Below are 25,267 nucleotides of genomic sequence, written 5' to 3'. Positions count from 1 at the left end.
AGCGGAGCGCGTCGCTCAGCTGCTGCGCTAACGCTGCTCGTAAAAATCACCTTAGATATAAGTCAGGCTCCGTGGGGACAGGGCTGAGTGCACTCAACAAATAATGAATAGAAATAAAAATAAATATCAAATGGCCCATAAAATCAAACAATAACGGTAACGAGGAAGTTCCTGGATCTGCTGCGAGAGATGAAGTCCCATCGGCAGTCTGAAACAACACGAAATACCCCCCCTGGTTCCCTCCCTGCATGACACAAGTCAGCACGCCTGGTCACCAGAGCGGTTATGGAATACATCTTCCTTCCAGCGTCGTATAAATGCATTTTTCATGCTTTGGGAGGCTTCTGGGGTTCCATTTAACTGGGATCTGGGGAACATGTGAAAGGCATTTACAGCATGCGGCGCAGCCCGGCTTTTCCTGCCGGGAAGCAGAGGCGCAGCGCTCCGGGCTGGGTGGCAGCGGGGCCACGTTAGCGCTGCGCCCTTAAACAAAAGCACTTAAAATAATATATATACGAACCTAAAAAATGAGATGTGAAAGCGTAAAGTGAAAACCTTGTAAAGAAGAAGGGGGGGTGCTGCAAAGATAAAGCGGCCCCGGGAGAAAGCGGGAAGTACGGAATGGAGCGAGGCTGGTGCTGCAGGGAGGGGATAAGGGCTGGGGTTGGCAGGAGGAGCGATCCCGAAACGCGGCCGAGAGCCGGAGCGGTGGGCACCGCAGCCACGCAAAGAGCAAATTAATAAGTCCTGCTTCCCTTTCTCCCAAAGGTTTTATGGGGCTTAATTAATGAATGTCTGCAAAACGCATTTGGAGCTGGGAATGAAATGTGCTGTGGAAATGCCAAATATTTTTAATGCTCCAGCAGATTTAGAAGGTTTAAATAGGAAAAATACACAGCGTTGCCTCTGAAATAGATTCCTCTCCTTGAAGCAGAGGGCTGCAGAACATGAAGTTTTCATCAGACTGACTTGAAAGGGTGTTTTCATGGCTTTCCAAGCGCATTTATTCCCCCTTTCCCTTATACAGATGTGGACGCCGAGGCATGGGAAATCAAAGGGATTTACCCACGCTCGTTGGCAGAGCCACCGCGATGAATAATTTCCTGATTTCCACTGGCAATGGAATGCCCTCTCGCCCGACCGCTGCCTCCAGATGCACGGCGGCTTGAGAAATTACACGGCCCGCGAGGCCTGGCCCCACGGAAAGGCGCTGCGGACATCAGCTCTGACAACAGAATGGCACCCTCTGCAGTGTGCTGCTGCTCCTGCACAGCACGGGCTTTGCCTCAAAGCCTGGTCCAGGATGGCTGGCTAGGCGATGGATGGGGTTGGGTGGCTGTTGGGGTTGAGTGGTTGCTGCGGTTGGGTGGTTGCTGGTGTTGGGTGATGGCTGGGGTTGGGTGGTTGTTGGGGTTGGGTGGTTGTTGGGGTTGGGCGATGGCTGGGGTTGGGTGGTTGCTGGGGTTGGGTTGTTGCTGGGGTTGGGTGGTTGCTGGGGTTGGGTGGTTGCTGGGGTTGGGTGGTTGCTGGGCTTCAGTGCCCCCATCCTCGGCAGGCCTGTCCCCAGGACATGGGCCACCCACGGCTTGCTGTCTCCAGAAGGCATTTAACACACGGAATCCTGATAGAAATCGTTCAGCACTTGGGTGTGTGCCACTGTGAGGGTGTCTCGGCCATCATCACAAAGCGGATGGCCGCAGCGTGCTGCCACAGCGGTCTGTGGGACAGCGACATCCCCAGCCCGCCCCATCCCCGACCCAATGCCGCTCCGCGCTCCGGCCGCGCCATCCCCGGGGCCTGCGTCCGCGCTGCCGAGACAGCCCCGGGCCCTCCCACCCGCGGGCCCCGCGTCTCCCGAGCTCGTCCCGGGGCTCCCCGCTCCCCCGGCGCCGTGGCGGTGGCGGCGGGGCGGTGCCAGGCCCGGGGGAGCGGAGCAGCGTCCCGAGCACCGCTCGCTGCTGCGCCTTTAACGCGGCGCCCGCCGCCTCCCAGCCCGGGCCCGGCCGCGGCGGCGCAGCGAAGATGGCGGAGTCCGGAGGGGCCGAGTTCGGCGCGGAGCGGCCGAGCAGGTGAGCGGGGCCCGGCGCGGCGCGGGCCGGGGTCGGGGCGGGGCCGCGCGGCCGCGGGGCCGGGAGCGGGGAGCGGAGAGCGGAGATCGGGGCCCGGCCGGGGTGGGCCTGGGGGCGGGCGGGGCCCGTGCTGCGGCGGGGGCTGCGGCACCGCGGGGTGCTCGGCTCCGGCCCCGCGCGCTTCGGTACCCCTTGGTTTTTCGCTTCGCTTTCGGCTTCGCTTTTGTTCCTTCGCGGCCCCGCTGCCCCGGGCGGACCCCGCGGGGCGTTGCGTCCGCTCCCGTGCGGATAACAACCACGCTCGCGCTTCCCCGGCGGAGTTTATCGGGGCTAAACCGGGCTGAGGTCCGCGGGGGCTCCGCGGTTCCCCCGTAGGTCGCGCGGTGTTGCAGGCCCGGCCCGCAGCTCGCCCTCCCGCAGCGCTGCCGCGCGGCCCCGGCCGGGGCACGGAGCGCCGAGGGTGCGGGTGCCGGGCTCCGTCCCGGTTCCTCGCCCCGCTCTCCGGCGTCACGCCGGAGCTGGCAGCGCTCGGGAGGCCGCGCTGTCCGATTTCTGTCCGTGGGTCGGAAGCGGGCAGTGTCCCGGTGCGGGTGCGTAGCGCTGAGGAGTGGAAGTCGTTTGTTTGAGGGCCGTGATAAATCACCCGGACCGGGGCTGCGGCAGTTCTGCTCCCCGGGCCGCAGCTCCGCGGCGTCCTCTGTGTCTCTGTGTTAGTTTTCTCGGATAATTTAAAACTAAAGCCCGGTGAAATGCGAGACCCGCTTCTCGCTGGACGTTGGCGTCCCATTTTAAATGATGGATTTATCGGAGAATATGGAGGGTCCGTGGGGAGAAAGCTGAAGGGGGACATTGATACGCCGCACAGCCTCCATGCAGCAAGAGGGGACCCTCAGGGGCCTGTCCGATCAACCAGTGCCTCCTCGATAGATTCTTCTGCTCCTGACCTTTTTCACTTACTGAATATTTGCTCTCTGAGGCAGAGGACAGAGTTCCTTGCACATGCCATTTCGCTGGTGCTGTTACCCAAACAGCACGGACAGAATTTCCATCTTTGGAATTGTGACCGCGTGGCTGAGGCCGGCTCCCCGCGGTACAAGGGCCCGGGGCAGGAGGAGCGGCTCTGCTGGGCACCCCGCACCAGTGCGCTGCTCGTGGCCAGGTTTGGGCTCTGATGGCACAGGGTACGGCCACTGCTCGAAGCCCGGTTCGCTTGGGACACGCACAGGCAAGGCACGTGCTGACAACGCGTTTGTGTCCTCTGCAGCTTTCTTCTTAGGTATTCCTTTTTTTTTTTTAAAGCACATGGATGGATTTCTTCTTGTAAATAAAAGCAAGGAGCCCAAATCTATTTTGAAATGAACTTACTTTTTTTTTTCTTTTTTCCCCTTGTTAATAGTTTCCTGCACTACAGTTGGTTTCATGTTTTACTCCCAACCCTCAGTATCACGAGGAGGGAGAGTTCTGGGCTGCAGCGTTACCCTGCTGGTGAAGCCGTGCTCGGTGCTGCTCCTGGAGATGTGCCTCGGCTTTGGTGCGTGGAGCTGACAGCAGAAGCAGTGTAATCCATGGTACCCCCCGTCAGGGAAGCGCGGCGTGCTGTAGGCGGTGAGATGTGTGAAGTCTGCAGTGGTGCTCATAGAGCACAAAGCAAGGGAGGTCGCACAGAGATCTCACAGAAATCTCTTTTGGGAGCGTGGAGAGGAGGCTCTGGCGTAGGCCTGCAGGCAGGCATTAATCGGGGTGCCCAGACGTGCTGCTGGGGAGGGCTGCGTCTCTCGAGGGTTAATCCCCTGAGGAAAGGAAGGCAGCCAGGTTGTACAAACACTTCTCAAACCCCTCGCTAATGCTGTTACACGCTGGCGTGTTTGCCGAAAGCGATCCCACCTGTCAAAACCAGGATGAATGGATGGGGGGGACCCGCAGGTCTCTCTTATCTGCGAGTACATGTGTCTCGGTTCACATCAAGAGAAAGTCGGCCTGAACTCCCCTAACCTCGCTGCTCCCGAAGGAACGGCGGGGCAGGAGGGCAGGGTGAAATGGGGATGGGAAGGAGGATGACGACAAGGGCCGGGTCTGCCTCGCCTCCGTGCTGCTGTAACCTCGTGGAGCTTGGGTCTTCGCTTCGACTTTCTTTTCTTTTGAAACCAGGCAAAGTTTTGTGTGGTTTGTGCGTTCTGTGCTCTGCCACGTGGCAATTGAAAAACAGATGTAGTTGTTAGATCTGGTAGACGTGGTGTAAATGTTTACACTCTAATTGAATCACTGTAAAAAAAATAATAACTGCTGCTTTCTTGTTCAGTGTTGGGAGACTTTTGAGCTGGAGGCTTTATTTAGACTGAAGGAAAACTCCAGTGTTCTGTACAGGTTTTTCTCTTGCTCAGTATTGGTGGCTCTGTAAGGAAGTGCCTCACGTCGCGGGGCGAAGGCTGCGGTGTCTCTTCCAGTTCCTTATTTGTATGGAAGATGAATTCTGGACTTGCAGAGAAATCAGTGCAGATCAGGAGAATTGGGGAAGAGCTGTTGCTGCAACCCAAGGCAGGCAGGATTGCGTTGTTCGGGCCGTGCCGTTGCGGTGGGTGGTGTGAGGTGTGCATGGAGCCAAGCTGCCCAGGAAGCTGGGAAGCATGCAGGTGTTTGGGACGGGCCCGCGCCTGTTGGAAGCTATGTGCAGAGGGTTTAGGTAACGAGGGAAGCGGCTGCAAGCGGCTGTGGCGGTGAGAAGATCTGGTCATGGAATTGGTGCTATCGTGCCAAGTGCTGGGGCAGCTGCTCGCATCTGCTGCAAAAAGTGCTTTCTCCTGCCCGCATAAAAGGAGTGGCGGGGGTTTCTTGCCCTGCCTGCTGTTTCATCACTTCGTGTTGCTTTTGCTCGCGGTCCCTGGCTGCTCAGGGCAGTTGGCTGGAGGTGCAGGGTGAGGAGGAGCAGCGTGCTGTGGGTCACGGCAGCGTGGCTCTGCTGCTGCCTGCCTGCTCCAGCACCTACTCTGTAACTGCAGCGCTGTCATCTTTACTGCAACACTGCCCAGAGGCTGCAGTGGGGTGCTGCAGAAACAGGCTGAGGTGAGCGCTGCTCCGAGGACCTCATGGTCTGGTTTTGAAGTTGTCCGCAGTTTCCCGCGTGGATGAAAGGGACCGGGGGGGTCGCGTGGGCTGGGGCGGTCGCAGAGTGGTGTTCGCTTCTGGGGCAACTTTCTGCTCTTTAGGAACTGCAAGTGGAGCTGAAATGGGCCGCCCCTAGGAGAAGCATGACCCAGGCACTGCTGCCTTGTGATGAGCCGGGAGGCCAAGACAGGTCCTGGCGGATTTTTGGCCAGCAGAGGCAGTGGCAGTGCCTGGGAGCAGCTGAGTTCCATTGTTCGCTCTCTTTCCAAATACGAAAAGCGATAGCGCGATGCTGACCCGTGGGGAAGGTGGCAGCCCAGCCGTGGGGCTGCGGGGCGGCCGTGTCCCTTCGGGGTGGCCTTGGTGGCTGTGCTGTGCGTCCCAGCACCACTAGGTGCCTCCCGGCCTTTGCTCAGCGGCTGCCAGCGGCGCTGCGGGGGGTGCTGGGTGGGGGTGCGGGAGGCACCCGCTGCAGCGCTGGGGGCTGAACGAGCACGGGGATGTGCTGCAGGGGGCTGGGTCTGCCTCCGCTACTTCTGATTTGGTCTCGCTGCAGCTTGCTTGCTTCCCAGGCCGGGGTTTGACCGTAAGGGCACGTGGTGGGAGAAACCCACTGCTGACAGCGCTGCCTTAAACAGCACCACAGAGAGCATCGGGAGCTGTACACCACGGGGATGTGCTCAGATTGTACGTGGTGTGAGATCTGCCATCCTTCTGGTGGTCCCGGCGCTGGGAGCGGGAGGGGGCAGCCGGCTCCACTGCTGCCCATGGCTGCCACGATGATTTATGCGCTCCGAGTGATTTTTGTGCTGGCTCAGTTCGCTCCAGGCTCAGCGGGATCAGCTTTGGGGCCTACAGGAATCCAACTGCTGGAAGGTTTGGGGGGTAGCACCTTCCTGTCCTCAGCCACTGTGAAAGTGCAGCGTGGTCGGTGGTGGGAGTGCTGGTGGCAGCACAGAGATGAACCTGGCCCTGTGACAGAAGCGTTTTTAAGAATCTTGTTCTTTTTTCTTTTTTTTCTCACTGTTTGTCCCCGGGTACAGCGTGTACTGACCATTCCCTCACGCTGAAACTCCATGAGGTGGCACGGAGTTTAATGTGTTCAGATATCTCCCCCTCCACTTTTTTTGTTCCATGCTCCAATGCACCATTTCACCAGCCAGCTTTTGACAGACATCCAGTTTCATTAGTGCTTGTAGCAGAAACCCAAATCCCACCTCCTTTGGCTTGCGGACAGCCTGCGATGGAAGCCTGGGCAGACAGAATATATCCGTGTGTGCTGGGCTCTGCCTGCACCCAGTCGAAAAGCAAACAAGAAGAAGAGATGCAGAAATGCTGGGACCTCTCGTGGTACAAAAAATAATATTAAGATAAAGAAGAAGTTGAAAAGACCTTTGCCTTTCAGTTGTGTTATGGGGGTTTCCTTGGCTCTGGCTTTGGGACGGGTAGGATGAAGGATGCTGAAGGGCAAGCAGTGAGTGCATCAGGAGCACCAGATTGAGAACTAAAAACAGCGACTATTATTGTTCTTCCCTTTTCCAGATGTTAACTTTTCTTTAACTTTGAGACTGGAAGTTTAAAAGACAAAGGGTTTTTCAAACCAGTGCTGAATTCTCGCTGTTCAGTTTGAGGCGTTTTACAGAAGACCATTTTTCCCCACAAAGTGTAAATCCTCCTAAAGCTCGAACCCATTTATAATCTTCATTTGAGCACTCCAAATTGCTAGTCACTTCTAAATAGAGATGTTAATCTCAGGCTTTCTACTTGTATTTATTGCCCTTGATGAAAAAGAGAGTGTCAGGAGGGGGAAATGAATGGAGGCAGAGGAGGGAAATCGGAGGAATTGAGGGAAAGAGGAGGAAAAGGGAACAAAGAAACTTTGCTCACGTATCTTTCCTAAAGATGACGGGAACCACTGCCTTCACTCGATGCGTTTGCATTTAATTAGTTGCCATGCTTACTGCTGTTGCATTTGCCAGGGACTCGGTGGCAGGTGTTGCTTCTGGGGGTGCTGGTGGCAGGCCTGCTTGCTGCCGTGCTGCCAGCGGGTGACGAGGGCAGGCATCCTTACGCAGTGCAGCGCTGCCTTGCACCCAGAGCCCAGCTGTGGCACGGGGGGGTGGGAAGGAGGCCCCCGACCACCTCCTGCACAGCACAGAGGCCATGGGAGCACCGACAGACGGAGCCTGGAGTCCTCACGGCTGCAGCAGTGACCCCGGCCTCCGTGCCCCCGCTCCGTGCTTGTCAGTGCGAGGTGCTGAGAACTCCTCTTCAGCATTCGGGCATGTGATACGGAGCCGAAGGATCTGAAATACTGCAGTAACCATGGCTACCAGTGACTTATCCGAGGGAGTTTGACTTTTGTTTTGATTTTACGTGTCTTAATTGTAGTTTAAAAATCAGAACCTGAATGTGTTTTTTACTCAGGCATGAAACTAAGGGCATTAAATGATTTGCATTATTAAAGTATCTATAATGCTGCCTTTCAAAGATTCTCAGAGCAAGTCCTTAATATTCATACCGTACGTGCTAAATAAAGTTACTCTGCAGCTTTATGTTAGTTCTTTTGCTCTCGCCATAAAGAATTTTTGCAGGCTTGAGTGCTCGGGAGGTGCCTCGCCGGCTATTTTGCAATCCCAAGCCCTTTGTTTGTGTGGCACCGCGTACTTTATGCGAACACACACAAGCTGCTGCTTTTCCTCTGTCCTCTTTTGTACCCCAGCCATGCCCCGCGGGGTCCTGCCTTCAGAGCTCGTGTTTACCGGAGAGGCTGGCTGCTGGAAGGTTGCCCTGCTTGGAAATCTTGCCAACCCCCTTGAGTTCCTCCTGTATGAAACATTGCCGAGCACCACCTGCCCAGAGAGTGAGAAAACGTGGGTGGATATTAGCAAGGATGCGGAGTGGGGATGCTGAGCAGGGATGCAGAGGGATGCTAGCACCAGAACTATCCCTCCTTCTATAGAGGACCGCGTTATGAAGGAAGAGTAGCAAAAGGACAGGCACTTGTGTAGCAAAAGAATTTTTTCTCCTTTGATTCAGTCGCTGAAATGTTTAATTTAGCCTGGTGTAGTTCTCTCTGTTTGTACTTGTGCAGGAGTTACAAACATGCTGAAATATGAACTCATGCTTCGTAAGCCTTTAATTCCAGCTTTGATGTTTTTAATCATCAGTACAGATTTGGTTAAAAAAAAAAATGGTGAAATGATTCATTAGCTTGAAATGCATCTTGGATTACGCTCGGTGCTGTGGAGAACAGAGGAGGCAGAGCGGGGCCAGCTGTCCTGAGAGCAGAGCGCGGGTGAGGCCGAGGTCACTGCGGCGGGTGGAACGTCACCGTCACTGCTCCGGGGCTGTTCTCTGAGGCCCTTTAATGTCCCGGCCCATCAGCTTTGGAGGTCTTGTGGGTGTCCAGCCCTGTGTTCTGATGCTTCCTCATTGCATCTGTTTTGGGTCCAAAAGTGAGCAGTCCTTGTTTGGGGACATGTCAGTCACAGATGTGGGGCAGCGTGCTTGGGGCAAGAACGAGCCCATGGCCACGCTCCTGCAATAGGTGCAGCAGCAGGAGGAGAATTTCTGGACTTGTTTGCCTTCCGTGCCTGCCTGCTGTCTGCCCGGAGCCGCTCCCTTTACCCTCACTTTCACCTTTTCCCCGTATACGTGGGTTGGTGTTGGTGTCCCCAAGCTGTGGTCACGTATCTGTGCTGAGCTCTGTCCTGCAGTGACTGGAGAGGATTGAAAGCAATCTGGCTTCAGAGCAGCAGCTTGGAGACAAATCCTCTATCCCATTACTTGCCTCTGGCGGTCCCTTTTTGAAAACTGGGTGTCAGTGGTGCTTGTGGTCTTGGAGAGGGCTGCCCAGAGCAAGTAGTCCATCTTCTCAATGTCTGTACTGAAGTCCAGGTTGCTAAGCCAACCTATCTCACCTCCATTTCTGCTATGGATGCAGTTGCATTCATAGGAAGATGCCTTTCACTGCTTCAGCTCTTCCCAGATGGAAAGTGGGGTTTCTGTCCCAGTGAAGTCACCTTTATACCGATGTGTTCACGTTAAAGACCCCAGTCGTGTCACCGTTTTGAGACAGCTGTGCAGCCCATGGGAGGTGCCCTGGGGGTGCTGCTTGATGTGGTGGGCACTCTCCTATTTTATGTCTTTCGGAGCAGGAATGCGATGGGGCACAGCTGGACACCGTTGGCACTGCTCGGCCCTGCTGCAGCACGCTGCAGGCACAGGAGCTCTGTGAAGCTCTGCATCTTCTCAAGAGCAAAGATGAAAAAATGAGGAAAATTCCAGAAGCTTGACAGCCCTGCCTCCACCCATAAAGGCAGAGGGAAGGAGCAGAATAAACACTTTCTCCCTATTGTGCGATGAATGGCTTTTATCTCGAAGGCATGTTCTGAACTGCTGAGAAGTAGATGCAACTCCGCTGAAGTTTGTCTGCAAGGCTGCTTCTTCTGTGACAAATTGTTAAGCAACAAATACACAGCATACTCAGATCTCGCTTTGGATAGAGACGGCCTCACAAAGGCACTTTCAGATGTTCAAGGCTTCCTTTTGTCCTGCTTTAACTCTGACGTGTGACTGCTGCCTCGCTCTCCATCTCCAGCGAGCGGAGCTGGGCGGTAATGTGGGGCTGTGCCCGGGGGTGACAGCTTCTGCTGCAGCCCCTTCCTACTGCCCGTGCTGCAGACACTGCTGCTGCTTTCTCACCTATCTTCCCCCCTCTTTCTTTTTTTTCTTTTGTGAAGTTTCCTACTTGATTTCTCATGGTTTTTCAGAGTTTTATCTTGCTTCCAGCTCACACGCGTTTCTTCTGAAATGTCAGTGAATGAAACTGGATGTTATTCATGCTTCTCTTACTGTTGGGTTTAGGTTTCTTTTGCCTGTTTTACCTGGAGGATTGTGTCACCGCTGGGTCCTTTTGCTCTGTACCTGTAAGAGGAGGAAAGGGCCCATATGGGAGCTTTCCTGGGGTAGCTGCTCACAGTCACTGCTGAAATGAATTGCAGCACATACAAACTCTTTTCTTCCAGCACAGAAATATCTTCTTTAAGTTTATTCTCTAATTATTAGCAGTGCCTGTAAAAGTTAGTTGAGAAAAAAGCAGATGGAGGGATGTCTGTTCAGGTAAAGCGTGCTGTTTGAAGAGGCACCCACACGGGCAGGCCTGTGTCATTTCTGTGGGTAGAGGGAAAGCAGTTGTCTGTGGGTAAGTCCTTCCACCAGCAGAGGGAAAAGGAATCATTAAAATTAGTTTAAAGCACTGAAGAAAATTCCCATGGGGAGAATCCTGGAGGAGATGGAGCCGAAGGAGGCTGCAGTGAGCAGAGGAGCTGCCATCCCTGTGGAGCCCCTGGCCTGCAGTGCGCTTTACCTGCGCGGGCTGGGCAACGAGGGCTCGCTTGGTGAGTGCAGGGATGAGGCCTTTCCTTGCTCGTGCGTGATGTTTCCTCCTCTCGACTCCAGCAGGTTGCTCTGAAGAGAAGAGTAACATGAGTTTGACGTGATGAATATTCATGTAGCCGCTCCCTCCAATCGCTTTCCTCCTTCACCATGGGAAGAGTGGGAGCGCGGAGATGTTTCTTGGCTCTCGAAGCAATGGATAAGGGTCTTGTCAGCAACTGCCTTTCTGCTAATCCTTTCTATTAGAGGAAGGATGTTGTAGCTGGACGCCGTTCTCCGTACTAAGGCTGTTAGCATGCCTTGACTCGAAGGGAGGGATTTCAGATACGTGCTGCAGGAAGCACAGCGGAGCGGTGTCAGTCATCCCAATAAGAACCTGTATGAATTTTGAGGTGCGGTTTTGAAGCAGACTGCAAATGTGATCGCCGCATTGCGCGGCGTCCCAAAGCGCTCTAGAGCTGCGTTTGCTCTCCCAGTGCTCTGATGGACGTGACAGATTTCCCCTGGCTTGCCTGTTCTCTGAAGCTTGCAGGAAATTGCAGTCTGATAAGTTAGGCAAGTTGCAAGTCCTGACCATTGTTCCTTATCGTTTGAGGATTGTTTGCATCCCCTGTTTTGTTATCCCATCTCCCAAACGCTCCTCTAACCTCGCCTGCTTGTTTGGTCACTGCTGCTGTTTAGGTGGTGAACTCGTTGGGATGGTTGTTAGCAGATGCTGTGGATTTGTGAGCATGCAGTGCAGTTTTCCAGATTTGTTGTCATCTATTTGCCATCTTTTTTATGTCACACTTCCATAAAATATCCCTTGAAAATGTAGAGCTCAAATAGCAGGTGGCTTCTGAAAAGCTAAGATCCGTCCTGAATACTGGTTCTTGTGTGTTTTCTTCCCAGAAGGATTCAGAGAACATGGGATGTTGATCCAGAAAACTAGTTCAGAGTTGGATGAGATTTGCAAGTGAGCCTAAGATTTCTCCTTCTGTTGGTGCACCACGTGGGCTGTGCGGGACACACTGCCCCAGGGTGGCTTGCTCAGGAATCCTGCAGCAGAACTGCAGTTATGACCAGAGGAGCACGCAGGATCTTGTAGTCCTTTCCACTTGTGCAGAAATGCTGCTGCTGTTCACCTCCAAATGCAGCACCCTCACTGACAAGTGCATTCGAGGCCAAGTGAATCTAAGAACGATGCTCCACGCACCGAGGAACATGTGCGAGAGGCATTGGGAAAACCAAGGAAATATTTACACTGGGAGGGGACTGTTTACAGTGCAGTTCAAACAGTTGACGTTATTTAGAGCAGCCAGTGCTATGCAATATTCTGCTTTTGCTCTTCTCAGGAGGGTCAGGCATAAGGAAAGGATCAAACAGGGCGAGCAGGGTTGTCCTTGGACGGTACGGAATATCTAACAGCTGCACTTAGGTTAGGTGGTGAGAAGAATAAGCAACTGTGAGTCAGTCTCCTGGTTGAAGTCAAGGTCAGGGTGGACTCTGGGGTAGCAGCAGCGTGTGGACACCAACGTTCACGGAGATGCTGGCCCCGCTTGCTGATGTTTGGATGCTCTCCGAAGCCCACGTGTGCTGCGGCGTGACAGGTTGTCAGTAACGCGCAAGTACAACTTAACATTTTGGATGTCTCTTTTGTGCTGGGACAAGGGAATACAACCGAGGTACTGATGTCATGATGTTCTGTGTGGCTGTCGAGCTGGGAATTTGCTTTCAAACTGCTTCGTGTTACAGTATCTCCCCCAGCATGCTTTGTAGGTATACCACATATTGTTTTAATTTAAAACCAGCCTCTCTCTTGTTCTGTTTTTAGCATGGCTGACAAGAACAGCACCCTGAAATGCACGTTCTCTGCTCCTGGCCACAGCACCACTCTACTGCAGGGACTGGCCTCGCTCCGAGCTCAGGCTCAGCTGCTTGATGTCATCCTCACTATAAATAATGAAGTGTTTCAGGTTCATAAAGTTGTCTTGGCTGCCTGCAGTGACTATTTCAGGTGAGAATCTGATAGGGAAGCAGGCATTATTACCTCTCCCCTTGGTTTCTGTTTCCCCATCCTCTCCTACCCCAACCTCCCCACCGTGCCCCAGCATCACTCCCACACACAGCCCTGTGGAGGTATGGTTTGCACCACAGATGTCGGAGGGATTCCCTGAAGGCGTGTGGAGGTCTGGGGTCTGCCCCTCTGCATTCTGATGAGCTCGTTCTGCCGCAGCCACTGGGCCGAGACCCAGCTCAAGGGCAGGTCTTGAAGCCACCTCGAGGAGGATGAGGCGTTCTGCGCGTGTGTTCCCCAGCCCACTGGGAGCAGTTATCCCTTTCTGTGTCCGTAGAAAGCCAAAGCACGGAGGTGACCTTCCTTTGCCAAATTAAGGCATGGTGAATCAGCTGAGGAGCAGGGAGTTCAGTCTAAAGTGAAAAATTGAGTTCATCCATCTTGCCTCTATGAACGTCTTTCCTAACAGTCCTGTGACTTGGGGTTCTCTCTCTCCTTTCAGCAGTCCCTTGACACGTAGGTTCCTCCCTGACTTGAGCAGGTGACCAGGAGCAAGGGACTCCGATGTAGGCATGTCTCTTGGATATCCCATTTCTTCACCTGCTCCCGTGGTGTCCGTCTTGTGTACACTCACATTTTCCAGGCTGTTCCCATCTCTCCCTTCTGACTCCCCTCGGTAACATAAACCTTCCAAGCTTATCACTCTCCCTAACAGGCATGCAATTAACGATGGAGCTGATCTTCCACCAAATGCTAATAGCACTATTTGTATTCATAAATGCTGTATGCAGTGCCACTGCTAGTGTGTTTTCCCTGTTGAAATGTAATTGCTGAGTAGGTTTCTTGCTATAACTTCTGTGGCGATAAGTAAGGTTGTCCTGGGGAACAATGGCAGAATAATCTAGCTTTTGAAAATACTCTTTCTGCAGAAGAGGGGAGGGAAAAGAGTGAAACTGAGGCATTTATATCATCAGCATTTTAAAACCATAACACTTCTTCAAGGAATGGCATTTTATTTGATGGTTTGTCTTCATCATGGCAACAGTAATGCTTTTCTTTGCTTGTGCACATCCAGCTCTGTATAGCTAATGCATGAGTACACATATGTCTGCATCTCCTCTGGGGCAGGGGATCAGGCAGCATGCTGTTCAGTGACATGGGATATGCAAGGGGATTTTAGCAGAATGCTCTCATCTGCTGTATGGACACGTAATTGCGAACAGTGTTCCTGGTCACTCGGTTACAGAAAGCTGATTTTATATGCAGATATTTCCTTATTTAGGTCATTTAGCTTTTTGTAGGTCTGTGCTGGACGGCAGCAGTTCTTCTAGCCCGGGTTGGACAGGAAACTTGGAACTCCTGTCTTTTGACAGCGTTCCCAAGGTATTTCTTTATTCCTGCGTTGATGCTGAAGAGGAAGAAGGTCTGTTCAGCATTTTCTCTGAGTAACTTGTATCTTAAAGTCATTGCAGCCCTGACGCTGTGCCTTCACGGTGAATTTACCTTTCAGACGTGAAAAAGCAGGTTATCAATGGTGAAGAAATGGCCTAAAATGCGCAGGCAGTTGGAACGGTCTTTGGTGTGACAGCCTTTGTAGGCTTGCTGTGATGTTTGTACAATGAGGCTGGGTGGTGAAGCTGCATGTCACTGTTCTTCAGCAGCCTGGTTTGACTTTGCCTTCCGCAGAATTGCTCTGCTGCTGCTTGTTGAATGCTACACACACAGCGCAAACCTTTGCCCCCAAGCCACCAATATGTAACAAAAACTGCTGAAACGTAATGTAAACCTATAAAAAAAAATGCACAGTTATGTCCCCATCACGCCCACAGGCCCCGTGCCTGGGAAACGCAGCCCTGCTCTCGAGGAGCAGTTTACGAGATGCCTGTGCGCAGTGCTCGGCGTGGTATGTGCTTCCTGTGGAATTTAGAAGCCTCCCAAGGAGGTGATCGAGGGCCTAATCTCAGCGTGGCCTGCTCAACTGATGTGCTTGCAGCTGTGCTGTAAGAAAATCGTTGTTGTTTTTTTTTTTTCTTTTAATTGCCTTCCAGCCCCCTGCTGTCGTACTGCAACATAACAGACGTTTTCTCAAGTGGTTGCAACTCCTATTTTCTTAAGGCATTGGGAAGGAACCTTGGAGGGGAGGTTCTGTTGTGATTAGCAAAGCCTTTCACAAATTGTATTGCAGTGGCCATGTTGAAGCTGTTGGATCACTCACCTGCAGTACGAGCTGACCATAAGCTTTGCCTGAAGGCCCCGCTCAGGCCGGCTCGGAGTCTCGCTGACCTCTTAACATGGATGTCTTCCCAAAGCACATTGCTATTTATGCTCGCAAATCCTGCATAGTTGGCAATTAGGTAGTTAGGGTTATGGGTGCCAACCTGTGCTGGTGCAGATCCCGTTGTTGCCTTTGGCTGCTGAATATCAAGGATCCATTGGTCCAGCATGCACCGCTCCCTGCTCTGATAGCTCTGACTTCTTCCTGACGCTTTGTCCTGGGATCCGTTCTTTCTTACGCTGCCAGGGAAGCAACACTGACAAACCTAACTGTGATAGCTGAGTGTGACTCCTCAGTGCGTTGTTTATGTAAGCTGTATATAAGTAATTGCATACTCTTTTTTTTCTCCTGGCTTTTAGAGATTTAGCCTTGATTTATTCTCCCCCCCCCCCCCATCCTTCCTAAGAGGTTCAGTATGTTTAAACAAATGAGAAGTAATGCATCATTTACATGTGATTAAAGAGGGGGAAAATTTTGTTTGTGTTCTTGACCTCCAGGGCGATGTTCACAGGCGGGATGAGAGAAGCCAGCCAAGATGTGATCGAACTGAAAGGTGTATCTGCAAAAGGACTGAAACACATAATAGACTTTGCGTACAGCGCTGAAGTGACTCTTGATCTCGACTGTATTCAGGATGTGCTGGGAGCTGCTGTCTTCCTCCAGATGGTGCCTGTCGTGGAGCTCTGCGAAGAATTCCTGAAATCTGCCATGAGTGTAGAAACATGTCTCAATATCGGGCAGATGGCCACCACCTTTAGCCTCGCCTCCTTGAAGGAGTCGGTAGATGCATTCACCTTTAGGCATTTCCTCCAGATCTCCGAGGAAGAGGATTTCCTCCACCTGCCTCTGGAGCGCCTCGTTTTCTTCCTGCAGAGCAATAAGCTGAAAAGCTGCAGCGAGATCGACCTCTTCCGTGCCGCCGTCCGCTGGCTGCAGTACGACCCCACTCGCCGTGCCAGCGCCAGCCAGGTGCTCTGCCACATCCGCTTCCCGCTCATGAAGTCCTCCGAGCTGGTGGACAACGTCCAGACCTTTGACATCATGGTGGAGGACGTCCTGTGCCGGCAGTACTTGCTGGAGGCCTTCAATTACCAGATCCTGCCTTTCCGGCAGCACGAGATGCAATCCCCTCGCACCACCATCCGCTCCGACGTCCTGTCCCTCATCACCTTCGGTGGCACTCCCTACACTGACAACGACCGCACCGTCAGCTGCAAGGTGTACTACCTGCCGGACGCCAGCGTGCGCCAGTTCAAGGAGCTGACGGAGATGGAGGTGGGCAGCAGCCATTCCTGCGTGGCCGTGCTCGACAACTTCGTCTACATTGTAGGGGGCCAGCACCTGCAGTACCGGAGCGGCGAGGGAGCGGTTGATATTTGCTACCGTTACGATCCTCACCTGAACCAGTGGCTGCGAATCCAGGCCATGCAGGAGAGCAGGATCCAGTTCCAGCTGAACGTCCTCCATGGCATGGTGTATGCCACCGGCGGGAGGAACCGCTCGGGGAGCTTGGCCTCCGTGGAGAAGTATTGCCCCAAAAATAACGAGTGGACTTACGTGTGCTCCCTGAAGCGCAGGACGTGGGGGCACGCCGGAGCCACGGTGGGAGACAAGCTGTACATATCAGGTGGGTATGGGATTTCGGTGGAGGATAAAAAAGCTCTGCACTGCTACGACCCGGCTGTGGATCAGTGGGAGTTTAAAACCCCAATGAACGAACCCAGAGTCCTGCATGCCATGGTCAGTGCAAATAATAGGATTTACGCCCTGGGAGGCCGCATGGACCATGTTGACCGTTGTTTTGATGTCTTGGCTGTGGAATATTATGTGCCTGAAACAGACCAATGGACAACAGTGAGCCCAATGCGTGCAGGTCAGTCGGAAGCTGGCTGTTGTTTGCTGGAGAAAAAGATTTATATCGTAGGGGGGTACAACTGGCATCTGAACAATGTCACAAGCATTGTGCAGGTGTATAACACAGAAACTGATGAATGGGAAAGGGACCTGCATTTTCCAGAATCTTTTGCTGGGATCGCGTGTGCTCCTGTGATACTGCCGCAGATAACGACCCAGAGATAACTAAGCGCCGCTGCGCTGGCCGTGCAGTCACCTCGTGTTGCATGTTCTCGGGATGGCGTGTTGTTCTCGTTGTTTGCAAATGGTATCGTGCATTTTCTGGGTGAGGGAAGGAGAAAAATAGCTTGCGTTCCCTCCTCCACGGAGTCCCTCCTTCTCTTCTCTTACGTAGTGTTCTGGCAGGCATGCTTCATCAGAAGCACTTGTCAGCTAGTTAGACTTAGCAGATGTTACAGCTGGAAAAAGCTTTTCTCTTTTTTTTTTTTTTCTTTTTCTTTTTCTGAAAAGTGTGTGGGGGGGTGGGAATGCATTTTGCCAACTTTCCATATTTTTAACAATATTACACATTGCAAACATTGACAGCTCAGGAGTAACTAAGTACTGTGGTATGTTTAAAAGAGTTCAGGTGTGATTTTTACTAATAGCTCCAGAAATCATTGTGCGTCGATTTGTTGTTTTTTAGCAAACAAAAAAACCAAAACCTAAATAACACACTGACCTCCAGAAGCAATAAAGGGACAGCGGGAGCTCGAAGAGCTCAGGTGCTTGGATTTTGAAAGCGCGTTCTTGCTTTTCAGAGGTGACTTGCTTTGTTTTCCCCCTCCAAGAAGGGGAACGCTTATCCCTGCACACCTCTGGCCTCTGTTGGTTCTTCACTGTTTGGATTACACTGCAATTCCAGATCCCTTCCTCACCCCCTCCAGACATCAGCATGATATTCTTGTCCAGAAATTCTCCCTTAATTGGGGCATCCGCGGTTCGCAGCACTAAAGCCATGTTGATAACTTGATTACACATAGACAGGCACGATTTTTTATAACTGCCAAAAATTTGTTTGGCTTCACTGGCAATAAGAGCTCAGCAGCTGTTCATCTGGGCTGAGCAGGAAAGGCTGGAGCAGAGAGCACCCAGGGTCTGTGCCAGGACCCCGCTGCCTTCGCCTTCCGGATCGCTCCCTGAACACGTCATCCAGCCCTTCCTGCAGGGGAAGGGAGGTGGGTGCTGCTCCTTCACCTGCTGGAGGGTTTTTTCTCTTGACTTGTAAATAAGATACTGAGTTTCATAACAAGACAGAAGTCCAAGCGGAATGGCTTTTGTTGCCGGTGGGTATTTTAAATTAAGAGATTCATTTTAAGACGGCTCTGTCACTTTTGTAAAATCTGTGTTTACTGCACAGAATACTGTTATTTCTTGAAACTCTCCTTTCCTCCAAGCCATTTTTCTAATTAATTTGACTGATAAATGAAGTTAAGGTTTCTTCTTTTATCAGGTATTCTGTTTCAAGGGCTTTGTTTTGTATCTGTGAAGTTTGATTTTGATGTACGCAGCCTTCTTTTTGGAGAAACTGTTGCATTCTGCTGGTTAAATAAATGCTGTGCTGTAACCTTTAGAGACAATGTATAACGTCTGTTTTGCTGATGAATCATTCATCAGGGCCGTGTAAAGCATGAACTCCATACCTCAGATTCACTTAAAGATATTTTTCTCTGATAATGAAAGCACCTTTGAGTATGTTCTGCGGCGAGGGCACGTGTTCCTCAGTTATAATTTCTGCATTTTAAATTTCAGTTAAAATGATGCATCGTTTCATCTGTTTCTATCTGTCTGCTGGTTTGCCAATAATAAATTGATGGAAAGTGCTTGGTGGTGTTCAGTACGCTGAAGTCAAGCGGGCACGCTCTGCTTTGCCGCACTTACGCAGTCACTTCACTCCGTTCTCTGTTCACTTGGCCTGGCATGGGAGCTAGAAACACTGCACAACAGTCTTGGCAGGTAACAAGCAAGTTTTGAAAGGACAAGATGTATTTCAGTGCAAGCTTCAAAGTTACAAGCTAATGGTATTTTTTTTTTAATGCTTGCATTTGTTTATGCAAAGGCTGCTTCCTTAGTTTAGCAGTCAATGGACGGTTACTTGCTTTCCTATTTGCAGAATATGATTAGTGGCTGTAAGTGTGCCACTGCCCCATCGCTGCTTTCCTAAAATACCCGGGTATCCCTCCCATTTTATTTAAACCTTCCTACCAATAGCTTTCCTGTGGCAGCAGTTACTGGTTTGTGTCTTCTCTATGACGGCGTTGTCCTCAACACGCAGCAGAGGACTGGGGAACCCATGTGATGACTGAAGTCAGCATCTCTTCGTGAGGAGCTGCTCTGTGTTTTTCACGTCACACTTGTAAGGTAGGTGTGTGTGTGTTGGGGAGGGGAGGTGTAAAGAGGAAAGAGGAAATCCTTAAAAAATGGGCACGCGCGTTTGATCCCACTTCCAGTGTCAGCCTTGCAAGAACAAACATTACCTCTGCGTTCATTCCTGTTGGAGTGGTCACTTGGCAGCTCGAGGCGACACAAGGCCGTTCTCCAGCTGTAATTAATGAGCAGACCAACTGCTGTGTGCTGTGCAGCAAACTCACCCCGTACCTGCGTTCCCAGCCGCGGGCGCTGCCGAGCGGATGCTGGGAAAGGTCTCCACGTTCTCTCACTGGGACTTGCAACAGTGTGCTGCTGGGTACCACCTCTCCTGGTTACTGGAATGTTCTTTCCATAGCAATATAAACAATTATTTTCCATAACGTGACCTGAAAGATTCCTGCTGTTCTAAATCTAGCAGACTGGCTAAATAATTTTGAAAGTGGCCATCGTCTGTACTGATAACAGGGTTTGTCTCGCTTCTCTCAAGTACATAGTTGTGGCTCTGGGCTGTTCCATACATAACCTGTCTGGTGTTCTGAAAACAAGCTGCTTTGATTCTCTGCATGGAAAGAACTTGACAGCTAGATCAGGCTGTTGGTAAATATTGAAGTGGTTTTGCTCTGTGGCTAGACTGGAGCAAGTGCAGTTGAGGATGCTCTGCCTGAGAAGCAAGGAGACTGGGCTCCTCTCTTCTTCAAGAATGAACAGAGCCAGAAAATGTTTGACTGCACTCAGAGCCATTTATTAGTCTCAGAGCAGCAGTAAATGTTATCGAGGTAAACCTGATTTGGTATATTTTAAAATACCCTTAAACAGATGGGGACCGGTAAAAGCCCAGCATCGTTAGTTCGAGGTATTCGCAGAGTGTGCGTGTCCCATCAGGGCCGGGATAACAGCTTCTGTCTTCTCTGATGTTTTATGGGCCTGAAATTGTACCTAAAACTATAAGGGAAGAAAGCACTAGAACTCTTGGCAGGGTGCAGAATAACTAGAGATCGGGAACGTCTGCCTCCTATTAATGGTGTCGCTGACCCTTTTCCAGAGGGTCTGTCAGCTCAGCAATCTGACTGGCACTTCCCCCTGCACCAGAACCTCCCTAATTCGTGCAGACGTGCCCAGCTTTCAGAAGGACGTCTCGGAAGTTTAGGAGCAGCAGAACATCTCATTTCTTTGATTTACAATGAACGAGGATGCTCCCACCAGCTCTTGGTAGCCTGGTGCTGATGTAAAATGATGCTATGCAACTGAAGTGCTCAGGACCTCTTGTAAGCCACATCAAACCTATTCAGATGTTTTCACTTCCACGTCTGTGATAAGCTCTGTAGTTGCTGAAACTCTGCAAACTTCAGGAACATTTATCACGCTATGATTATTGAAGCCAGACTACTGTCAGAATAAATAAAACATGTTTCCCAGTGCAACTCTAATTATGATTTTTAGCCAGTTGTGTAATGTGCAGAACTTTTATTTACAATAAATCTTCCAGTTGCTTGCATAAATGAATGAGATTTCACCACTTGTGACTTAAGGACCAGGAAAAATTAATGCGGTTGAATAAATTCACTGTCTAGCCTGGGTGTGTCAGCATGTCAGGCGAGGGGGGGAGCAGAGCCGGCGAGCAGTGCCTTCCTAGGAGGGCTCGGATCTCTTGCATTTCACCTGGGAGCGTGCCCGTAACACAGATATTTCTTCCTTAAAGTTATTTTTCTGCAGAGACAGCTTAGATTCCGCTCTGCATTTTAATACTGAGTAGGCACAGCGTCAGCCCACGGCCTCCAGAACTTTTGTTTCTCGTTCCAAACTAATAACTGAGTTTCAGAAACACAAGTTCAGTGCTTTCCAGTTTAATATTTCAACTTCGGGGAGTTTCAGAGAGAAGCTTTAAACTTTGCTCGTGGGGTGGTCATGATTTCAACTGCTCTAACGGTGCTGCTCCATAAGGTGAAGACAAAATGAGCTTTCTGCTTGGAGACAGCTGCTGGTTTAGCTCTGCAACCTGAAATCAGCCTCAGATTGTAAGACAAAGGATTGAGATTTAGTACAGAGCAATGGTGGGGGCCTCCGGAGAGCAGCATCAGAGTAGCGTGTGCAGCTTGCAATGGAAAGAAGAAAAGCTGTTAGAGCAAAAGTATTCAGAAGACTTTATAAGCTAAAGAGAGCAAATCAAAGGTTCCTGTCATGCTCCCTGAGGCTTTGCAGTTGCTATTTCACACCCAGGCCCCTGTCACGTAATTAGCTCGAACTATTTTATAAGGCTTCTTAAAAAATGAAAATCTTTTTTCTTGTTTATGCAGGCTACCAGCCAGTGCTCCTGGCTACACTGCTTTATATCTGCAGCAATCCCTTTGAAGTCACTGGAGTTGCCGTGCATTAACACTGGAGTGCCTAGAGCAGAATTCATCCTTTTAGATGAATGGAACATTTTTGATCTGTGTCTTCCGGTCACAATGCTTTGAAAATGTACTAAAAAACCTATTTTACATATGGTTATCCGGTGGTTCTAATCAGGCTGCTAATCTGTGTCTCCCTCCAAGCTTTGCAATTGTTTGCTCTAAGTGCATCCCTTTTCCCTTGGTTGCTTGGCTGCTTTTCCCCTCGCTGTGGCCTGGGCTCTGGTTGAACTACGTGCTGCTCCTTATGCTTGCAGATTTACTGCTTGGCACTATCAATACTTGCATTCAGTGTTAGTGCCTTAAGGACAGTGGTTCGCAAGTGGATTTAGAAGGAATGTATGAATTTTGCTGAGGTTTGGAAAAGAGAAATTTGCCCTGTGGTGCAGTTAGCGTGCCTGGACCTTCATTTTGCATGCTTTGGGGATCTCACACGATGAAAGCTTCCTTATGCCAAATGTATGTGCTTGCTATTTCTTAGGAAGAAAATCAAAGCATATACCAGGTAAGAGGGGTTCAGGTTTAGTATTCAGGGGAGTAGAGATGCTCCCACGTGCACGTGTAGGCTCGCTCTTGAGCTGTGCATCCTGGGGCAGGTGTCCCGTGCTGCTTGCTGCAGCCTTTCTCTGTTTCCTATGGGGCCGTGCTGTGCTTGAGGCTTTTTTTGCGGTATCTGAGTCTTTCTGGAAGACTGATGTGTTCTTTCAGACTGCAGCTGCTGCACACAGTGGGGGTTAGAGGAGGAAGGAAGGGACCCTATCCGCCCCGCTGCTGTTGGTAGTATTAATCTAGAAATGTGTCCACCCGTTGTACCAGGGCACGGACGACCATAAAAGCAAACCTTGATCCCAGGCCAGATGTTCGGCAGGTTTTCAGCCGAAGGCTTAAAGCTTGCAGTTGAGAACCTCCCATTTTCACAGTGAGAAGCAAGTTGTTACATTCCTTTTGGGGATTTTGCAGAGCAGCAATTAGAGTTTGAGCGAATGACTCTGGCTGCTCCTGTCCAAGAGGCGAGAAGCACTTCTTAGAGATGCACTTTTCTCAAGGTATGGAGCATTTACCTACAAAACCCAGAGGTCTGCGAGTAGCACAAGGCACCCTGGTCATGTAAGGCCCTTTGGATGGTATTTCAGTCCAGTGCAGAGTTTGCTGTTCAATGTACGCATTACTGTTTTGCTGAAGCAGGGGAAAGCCACGTGTTTGAAGTTCCCGTGTGCTGATGTGAATGGCAGCCTTAAAATGGCTTCAGTCAGCGACCGGATCTGCACTACAGACTTTGCAGGAGAAACCTGCTGGAGCGGGGACATGGCTTCTGAGCAAAAACTGCTCTCTCCCCTGTAGAACTGTCCCAGTAGGCAAGTTCATCAATGCGCTGTTTTGCTTCAGTGGCAGGAAGAGGGAGGGAGATAGGAGGTGCTTTTACTTTGAGGCTACAAAAGAATTTGCAAGCAGGGCTGCATCATAGAAGAAACGCTTTGGTCTTTCAGCGTACTGCCGCCGCTGTCCCAGGAAAGCGGTCCTCATAGAGCAACCTGTGTTGCTCTTGTGTGCCTCGTTTGGTGTGCAAATGAACTCGGTTCGTGTAGGGCAAAGAGAACAAGATATGTCACAGGAGCCAGCAAAGTGGGACTGCTGTGGGCACTGCTCAGTGACCCGCTGAGGAACCGAGTCTTTGTAATGCTCCTGCTTTACTGAAACAACTGAAACTCGAGGGGTGCCCGAATTTGACTGGCATGTTTGTCTCATTGGTCATGAGGTTTTCATGCAAACATTACCAGTGTCTGCGAACAGATTTTCCCTCACCCTTGGATCCCTTTTTAATACCTTCAGCATAAAAATGCACATGATGAGCCTTTAACTTATAGGTAAGCATACGTCCTAAGGCCTGGAAATAGCAGGGGCTGGTTTTACGCTGGGATATAAACCAGAGGAGTAGGCAGGTAGTTAACTATGTGAAGCCTATTAGCCATGACTGAAGCAAATGGTTCATAGTGTTGTATTTTTGCTGCTGTGTGTTTCTGCTTAAAGATAGTAGGAGAGATCTACAGTTCTGATTTTTAGTGGTGTAATCTCTCAGTGGTTAAAAAGTATTTCCCGGTTTCCTGTTTGTTTCAATAAAGTGCCTAATTCTTAAGGGAGCCTCACCTTTAAGTGCTGACTGTGAATAAAGCCACATAGAAAGCTTTGCCTGTTATTCAAGGGCTATCTTTGGAAGGATGAAAAGTGGCTGCTGCTTTATCAGCTTGTATCACCTTAGCATCATGGGAATACTTCTTGCTTCAGTGTGGCATGAAGCCAGGCCTTGATTCTGGGAAAAATAACCGGACCAGAATCCTCTGTGGGGTTGCCAAGGTATTATAGAGCACCAGAAGATAAGCCTTGTAGAAATGAGAATAATATCTTTCAGCAGCCAGTGTTTGCTTTCTTTCTGTAATTTTAGAATTTACAGGGAATGGTGAAGAAACTAAACTGGAAGGATGGTGTTGGCATGATCAGGGAATACTGGTGCTCAGAGCAAGGATCTCCCCACACTCCTCGCAAGAGAGCAGAGCCAAGCGTTCCATGTGGCTGCGGTTTGGTTTGCTTGGGCTGCTCATCAGATTTGATGCATGGTGCAGAGGGGCTAATTCAGGTGCTGCCCTCTGCAAGCAAGGATCTCTTACATTAAAGAAACAGGCAGAAATCCTGGGTGAAATGAGAAAATGTTCTCCCACTGAAAGCACAATTTGGAGCTCAGTTCAAAATAACATTGAAACTACGGGCTCTGTGGACTTCACAGGATATTCTTTGAGGATAATGGGAACGTCAGTCAACAGGAACATTAAGTAGGAAGTGCGAGAGATCAAAATCTTTGTGTCTGTAAGCAAAAGAAAAGGAAAAAAGTCAGCTTACTTGTCCATCAAGGCACAGGCTCATGCTGCTGTGCTGTTGTGTAAGCTGTTCAACCTCACACCTTCCTCTGAAGCCTCTAAGGGAGAATACGGAAGTAGCTGGATCTCATCTGCCAGAGCAATTCCGAAGGATCTAGAGGATACCAAACAAGTGATAAGTAAACAAAAAACCTCCTCCCCGCAACCCGCTTGCTCTCGGCTGCATCTGCTCTAAGAAGCTGCAGCTTGCTCAGTAAGGAGTTGTTTGCAACAAAAGCAGATGTGAACACAACGCCCCAGTCCTCCAATGACTCTTTGTTTGCTTCAGAGCGAAGCTCTGATTCTCATTTACAAGAAACTTTTTCATAACACGTCTGGAAGGCTGGGAGAGATGGAACTGCTGTCTCGGGGGAACCCATCACAGCTTTCTAGTGAGATCAAGTTGTTCTCACATGGCCCCATATGTGCTCAAGGTGAAGACGGCAGGAGACATAAATAATACTTATGGTATGAGCTCATCATTTTGTCAAAGGCATGGCATATCTCCTTCAGTGGAGGAAGAAGGAAACCTGGCACCAATCTAAAATGTCTCCTTGCCAATGTCTTAATGCAGTCAAGATTTACATTGTCTGCTAGGTCATGCACTTAGCAGCCATTCAGATCCACCCACACCCCAAAATGAGGAGCTGTGAGTGGGTGAGAAATTCCAGAAGCAGCTCAGCAAACACAAGTGTTGTATTAAAGAGAAGTTAGTTACGCAAACTGTTTTAAAATCAGAGACATTAAGATCAGAAGCAGGGCCCAGATTGCACAATGGAATTCAATCTGATAAAGCTGCACAGGCGAAACAATAAGAGAAGGGAGTCTTCCAAAGAGAGGAAGTCGACCCCCCCCTTCCCCCC

The 25,267-nt window shown here is 50.7% G+C and overlaps 1 protein-coding gene across 3 annotated transcripts; it reads left to right on the top strand.

The window, feature by feature from the left end:
• Positions 1,816-18,319, top strand: KLHL26 (kelch like family member 26). Of its 3 annotated transcripts, none has more exons than XM_021378676.1 (3): positions 1,819-2,069; positions 12,385-12,567; positions 15,340-18,319. In XM_021378676.1, exons 1-3 carry the CDS (start codon positions 2,023-2,025, stop codon positions 16,919-16,921), a joined length of 1,812 nt encoding a protein of 603 aa, XP_021234351.1. In that variant the 5' UTR covers positions 1,819-2,022; the 3' UTR covers positions 16,922-18,319. The 3 variants fall into 3 exon arrangements, with proteins under 3 accessions (XP_021234353.1, XP_021234351.1, XP_021234352.1); XM_021378677.1 differs by lacking the exon at positions 1,819-2,069 and adding an exon at positions 2,297-12,163; XM_021378678.1 differs by lacking the exon at positions 12,385-12,567 and having other exon boundaries at positions 1,816-2,069.

The sequence above is a fragment of the Numida meleagris genome, chromosome 27 (assembly GCF_002078875.1).
Source record: "Numida meleagris isolate 19003 breed g44 Domestic line chromosome 27, NumMel1.0, whole genome shotgun sequence".
Lineage (NCBI taxonomy): Eukaryota > Metazoa > Chordata > Aves > Galliformes > Numididae > Numida > Numida meleagris.
This window is presented reverse-complemented; position numbering and strand designations above follow the sequence as displayed.

Coding starts and splice junctions, on each gene's coding strand:
- KLHL26 (XM_021378676.1), top strand. CDS start 2,023: ATGGCGGAGTCCGGAGGGGCCGAGTTCGGCGCGGAGCGGCCGAGCAG. Junction 2,070..12,384: donor GGCGCGGAGCGGCCGAGCAG/GTGAGCGGGGCC, acceptor TTCTGTTTTTAG/CATGGCTGACAAGAACAGCA. Junction 12,568..15,339: donor GCCTGCAGTGACTATTTCAG/GTGAGAATCTGA, acceptor CTTGACCTCCAG/GGCGATGTTCACAGGCGGGA.